This window comes from Nicotiana tomentosiformis, chromosome 9 (assembly GCF_000390325.3).
Source record: "Nicotiana tomentosiformis chromosome 9, ASM39032v3, whole genome shotgun sequence".
Taxonomy (NCBI): domain Eukaryota; kingdom Viridiplantae; phylum Streptophyta; class Magnoliopsida; order Solanales; family Solanaceae; genus Nicotiana; species Nicotiana tomentosiformis.
Genome location: NC_090820.1, coordinates 25,477,498 through 25,483,760, shown reverse-complemented (window position 1 = coordinate 25,483,760; position 6,263 = coordinate 25,477,498). Strand labels below are relative to the sequence as shown.

The window sequence follows — 6,263 nt, the reverse complement described above, 5'->3', positions numbered from 1 at the left end:
GACCAACACATAGCCTAACATGATTTCTAACATGATTTACAGTCAAATTTCAATAACATACGGAGAGCACATAGCTAACAACAAGTTATTCAACTTTACAATTTCACGAAATGGACCAAGTCATAATTTCCACGTGCACGCCCACACGCCCGTCACCTAGTCTGGATTTCCCTCATAATTCCTTATATGTTCCTGTTTATTTGTCCATACCCGTGAGCGATTCTGTTGTACCGGTCATGTATTGTGATTTTTGGTGGTTATGAGACCCGAGCAGATCTTCTGTTGCTCGACCTCACTGACTTTGAGGTCATCCTAGGCATGGACTGATTGTATCTGTACCATGCCATCCTTTACTTCAATGGTAAGATTATTACCTTGGCGCGACCAGAGTTTCCTAGATTGGAGTGGAAGGGTTCTTCCATCGGTGCACCCATTCAGGTTATTTCATTCTTGAAAGATCGACACATGGTCGAAAAGCGTTGTTCGTCAGACCGAGTGTGTCGCCTTGAGGTGTACCCATTTTGTTCGTGAAGAAAAAGGATGGGACTATACAGATGTTCATTGATTACCGCTAGTTGAACAAAGTTACCATTAAGAACAAGTACCCGTTGCCACGTATTGATGATTTGTTTTACTAGTTGTTGGGTGCCAGGGTGTTCTCTAAGATTGACTTGAGATTTGGGTATCATCAGCTGAGGATTCATACGTCGAATGTTCTGAAGATGGCCTTCTGGACTAGATATGGCCAATATGAGTTTTTGGTGATGTCCTTCGGCTTGAGTAATGCCTCGGTGATGTTTATGGATTTGATGAACCGGGTTTTCAGGTCGTATCTTGATTTATTTGTCAATGTATTCATTGACGACAAATTGATCTACTCGCGCAGTATGGAGGAGCACGAGCAGCATTTGAGATTAGTGCTTCAGACCTTGCAGGAACATAAGATATATGCTAAGTTCTCCAAGTGCGGGTTCTAGTTAGATTTTGTGGAATTCTTGGCACGTGTTATATTAGGAGAGGGTATTAAGGTAGATCCAAGGAAGATTGAGACAGTCCAGAATTGACCTCGTCCGACCACAGCGACCGAGATCAGGTGTTTCTTGGGGTTATCAGGTTATTATAGCCAGTTTTGTAGAGGGCTTCTCATATATTGCAGCACCTTTGACTAGATTGACTTATAAGGGTGCTCTGTTTCGATAGTCTGATGATTGCGAGGCGAGCTTTCATAAGCTCAAGAGAACTTTTACTACATCACCGATCTTAGTATTTCCTTCCAATTCAGGGGTGTATACTGTGTATTGCGATGCTTCACGCATTGCCCTTGGTTGTGTATTGATGTAGAAGGGGTGAGTTATTGCAAATGCTTCACGTCAGCTGAAGTCCCATGAGAAGAACTGATGCATGTTGTGTACATGATTTGGAGTTGATCGCGATACTTCATGCTTTTAAGATCTGGAGGCATTATCATTATGGGGTGTCCTGTGAGGTTTACACCGATCATCGCAGCTTGCAGCATTTGTTCAAGCAGAGGAATCTCAATTTAAGGCAGCTCAGGTGGCTTGAGTTACCGAGGGACTATGATATTACCATCCTTTATAATCATGTCAAGGCGAATGTGCTTAAAGATGCCTTGAGCAGAAAGGCTTAAAGTATGGGTAGTTTGGCATTCATTGCAGCAGAGGAGATACCATTGGCTTTGGACATCCAATGCTTGGCTAACAAGCTTGTGATATTGGATATTTCAGAGCCTAGTCGACTTTGTGAGTGTGTCGTGGCTCAGTCTTCATTATTTGAGCGGATCAAGGACCGGCAGTACGATGATCCACACTTGTTGGTTATCAGAGAAACAGTATAATAGGGTGGTGCCAAGGAGGTTCCTATCGGCGAGGATGGTGTTCTGGGGCTCTAGGGTCGCCTATGTGTTCCTAATATTGATGGATTGAGGGAGAGAATTCTAGAGGAGGCACACAGTTCTCAGTATTCTATTCATCCAAGTGCAACAAATGTGTATTATCGACTTGAGGCAGCATTATTGGTGGCGGTGGATGAAGAAAGACATAGTTGAGTATGTGGCGATATGCATAAATTGCCAGCATGTCAAGTGTGAGCACCATAGGCCAGGTGGCCTACTTCAGCAGATGGTTATGCTTGGGTGGAAATGGGAGAACATTACTATGAACTTCGTAGTTGGGTTCCCGTGGACTTTGAGGAATTTTGATGCAGTTTGGGTCATTGTCGATAGGTTAACCAAGTCGGCACACCTTATTCTTGTTGTGACTATGTATTCTTCAAGGAGATTAGGCCAGATTTACATTCAGGAGATTGTTCGGTTACACGGTCTACCTGTTTCTTACCATTGGCTGAGTTTTCGTACAATTACAGTTATCATTCGAGCATTGAGATGGCTCTTTTTGAAGATTTATACGGTCAGCGATGTCGTTCGCCATCGGATACTTCAAGCCCATCGAGGCTAAGTTATATGGTAATGATTTAGTAAAGGATTCCTTAGAAAAGGTAAAGTTGATTTAGTAGCAGAATCACACATCACACTCAAGATAGAAGAGTTACGTGGATCATAAGGCGCGTGATTTTTAATTAATGGTGGGCCAGAAGGTTCTCTTGAAGGTCTCGCCGATGAAGGGAATCTTGAGGTTCGGGAAGAAGGGCAAGTTGAGCCCAAGGTTTATAGGTCAATTTGAGGTGTTGGGTGAGTTGGGGAGGTTGTTTGTGAGCTTTCTTTGCCTCTAGTCTATCAGGAGTTCATCCGGTCTTCTATGTTTCTATGCTCCGGATGTATTATGCCGACAGGTTGCATGTACTAGATTACGACATGATTCAGCTAGATGAGAGTTTGGGTTATGAGGATGAGACAATTGTCATTGTTCACAGGTAGGTTCACTAGATAAAGTAAGAAGATTGTTGCGGTAAAGGTTTAGTGGTGGGGATAACTAGTCGAGGAGGCGACTTGGAAGACCGAGGAGGACATGCGGAGAATATATCCACACCTATTCGGCACTCCAGGTATGATTCTAGATCCGTTCGAGGACGAACGTTTGTCTAAGAGGTGGAGAATGTAACGACCCGACTAGTTATTTTGCTTTCTAGAACCCCATTCCCCTAATTATGACTCCCCGTATGTTCTTTTATTATTTTATGACTTGAGGGGACGTTTAGTTCGTGGTTTAGAAGGGTTCGTATTAAAATCAAAACACTTGGCTTCTTAATAGTGGCTTAGATAGGCTAAGTTTGACTTAAGTCAACATTTTGAGTAAACGACCCCGGAACTTGGATTTGACGCTCGCAATAGGTTTGTATGGTGATTTTAGACTTGTTCGTGTGTTCGGATCAGGTTTCAGATGACCCGGGAACGTTTCGGTGCTTATTATTGAAAGTTGGTGCGTTGAAGGTTTTCAAGTTCTTTAAATTTGGTTTGAAGTAGGTTTTTGTGGTATCGAGGTTTGTTTTGGATTTTGAGCCTAGGTATAGTTGCGTATGGTGATTTATGACTTGCACGCAAAATTTGGTGTCATTCTGAGTAGTTTAAGTATGATTCGGCGCATTCAGGGTAATTTGGAAAAACTTTAAGTTCATAAGTTGATTCGATTTGGTTTAGGTGTGATTCTTAGTTTTGATGTTGGTTTACGCCTTCTGAGTGTTCGGGCAAGTCCGTCTTATGTTTGTGAACTTGTTGTTATGTTTGGGCGAGGCCACGGGGGCCTCGGGTGCTATTCGCTGGATGTGCGGAACATGCTTGGACATGGAATCATTGTTGATGCAGCCGCAGTTCTACTGCATTCACACCTGCGAGAAACTAGACGCATGTGCAAGCCAACGAGCGCAGGAGCGGCTGGGATTTTTTCACCTAACATCGTAAGGTATGTATTCATACTTAGCGTGAGTTTAATATGCGGATTTTGGGTAGATTACTGTTGGCTTGCCTAACGGCGACGTTAGGCGCCATCATGGACTATAGTGGAAATTGGGTCGTGACAAAGAAGGCTTTTGATATGCGAAATGGTGTCGTTCTCTAGTTGGTTGGTTTGAGCCGGGAAAGGCAAAGTTATTAGGCACGGATTTGTTTCGAGATGCCTTGGAGAAAGTCATGTTGATCTAGGATCGGTCGTACAACCCAATTTAGGTAGTAGAGTTATGCGGATCTGAAGGTTCGTGATGTTGCATTCCTGGTTGGAGAGCGATTGTTGCTCCAGGAATGCAAAAAGGTCAAGTTGCGCCCTACGTATATCAAACTTTTTGAGATCCTTGAGAAAATTGGGGAGGTGGCCTACAAGCTTGCATTTCCACCTAGTCTATCTGTAGTTCATCTAGTGTTCCATGTTTCTGTGCTCTGGAAGTATTATGTCGATCCATCTCATATTATAGATTTCTGCACAGTCCAATTAGACGAGGATTTGACTTATATTGAGAAACATGTGGCTATCTTGGACTGACAACTCATGAAGTTGAGATCAAAGAATATTTCTTCAGTGACGGTTCAATGGAGGGGTCATCCGGTCGAGGAGGCGACCTAGGAGATCGAGCATGACATGCGAAGTCGTTATCCTCATGTATTCAACACTTAAAGTATGTCCTTATACACGTTCAAGGATGAATGTTAGTTTTAAGAGGGGGAAAATGTAATTACCCGATCATTCATTTTGTGTAATTCCTCCCCGTTATCCCTTTTTATGCTTCACATATGTGTGTTTATGATTTTATGACTTGCATGGTCGGCTAGTTTCATTCCGGGAAGCTTTCGGGTTTATTCAGACCCTTGATTTTTTGACTTAGAAGTTTAAATTATAGAATGTGGACCAAACTTTGACTTTTGTGAAAACGACCCCGGAACTGTGTTTTGATGGATCTGATATCTTTAAATAGTAACTTCAGACTCGAGCGTATGCCCGACATTGATTTTGGAAGTCCGTACATTGATTAACGGTTATTTGCTGAGATTTGGCAATCTAAAGTTGAAAAGTTTGACCGTTGGTTGAATTTTAGCTATCGAGCCCGGAATTTAATTTTGGGACTTAGACTAAGTCCGTTATTGTATTTAGAATTTTTTTGCAAAATTTGGTATTAGTTGAAGTTGATTTGATAGAATTCAGACATTTGGTTACAATTCTAACGATTCTTGAACTTTACTTTGAAATTCATGCATTTTAGTGTTCGATGCATAGTTTTAGATGTTATTTTTCTATTTTGATAGCACGAGCGAGTTTGTATGACATTTTTTTTACTTGTGTGGATGTTTGGTTAGGAGCCTCGAGGGCTCGGATGAGTTTCGAACATGTATCAGAGTGTTTTGGATTTAAAACCAGAAATCTGGTGTGTAGCAGCCTTTGGTGTCGCAATGGTGATGCCAGGCTGACAATTGCAAAGTGGTTTGGTCTTTGGGTAGTTGGCATTTGCGAATAAAATGTAACATTTGCGAGGGCAGCAGGGTTCACAATTGAGAACCCATCTTCGCATTTGCGAAGAGCTTCCTGGGCCTTCAGTGCCACAATTGTGAACCCATATTGCAATTGCGATAACTGCAGCTGAACATAAGGGCTGAAAGTTGGGATTTTATCTCTCATTCTTTCATTTTGGAAACCTAGACTCGATAGGAGGGGATTTGTAGAGGTATTTTCACCAACAACTTTGGCTAAGTGTTTCTAATCTATTTTTAATCATATTCCATCAATATATCTTAGATTTTAATATCAAAATCATGTAAATCAAAGTAAGAATTTATAAAACTGTCATGTTTTTGAAAAATAAGAAACTGAGTTTTGAAACTAATCACATATATGAACTCGTGGGGTCATGGGTAGTCGAAATCCATCATTGGACCCGAGTTTTATTAATCACATATATGACTGGGCGGGCCCCTAGTTGAATTTTATTGTCTTTTTTGGAAAATGTAAAGATCATAGATTTATTTATTGTAATTGATTTCCCTTGCATTATTTGATTATATTAAGTCAATTGTAATTAGATTTGAGCCGTGTGGAGGAGAATTTGAAGGAAAAAGCTCTTTTCTGGGTGTTGAATTGGTCTAATTGAGCTAAGTATCTTTCCTAACTTTGTGGGGGGGGGGGGATACATCTTAGGATTGGTATTGATTGATTCATTTGTGCTGTGTGAAAGCCGTGTACCCAAGGTGACGAGTGGGTACATGGGTTATACGAGGTATTTGACCGATTCAGGCTACTTAGACTCTTTCCATTCTTTAATTGAATTGTAGTATCATGTTCTAAATTCTCATAGTCAATCTATTCCTA

At 41.4% G+C, this 6,263-nt stretch overlaps 1 protein-coding gene across 1 annotated transcript; it reads left to right on the top strand.

Annotated features, from left to right (window-relative positions):
• Positions 1-1,651: 1,651 nt before the first annotated feature.
• On the top strand, positions 1,652-4,448 carry LOC138898496 (uncharacterized). The gene is made up of 3 exons (XM_070184565.1): positions 1,652-1,849; positions 2,094-2,426; positions 4,209-4,448. The coding sequence occupies exons 1-3, from the start codon at positions 1,652-1,654 to the stop codon at positions 4,446-4,448; spliced, it is 771 nt and encodes a 256-aa protein (XP_070040666.1).
• Positions 4,449-6,263: the final 1,815 nt, after the last annotated feature.

Coding starts and splice junctions, on each gene's coding strand:
- LOC138898496 (XM_070184565.1), top strand. CDS start 1,652: ATGGGTAGTTTGGCATTCATTGCAGCAGAGGAGATACCATTGGCTTTG. Junction 1,850..2,093: donor TGTTGGTTATCAGAGAAACA/GTATAATAGGGT, acceptor ATAAATTGCCAG/CATGTCAAGTGTGAGCACCA. Junction 2,427..4,208: donor TCTTTTTGAAGATTTATACG/GTCAGCGATGTC, acceptor TTGTTGCTCCAG/GAATGCAAAAAGGTCAAGTT.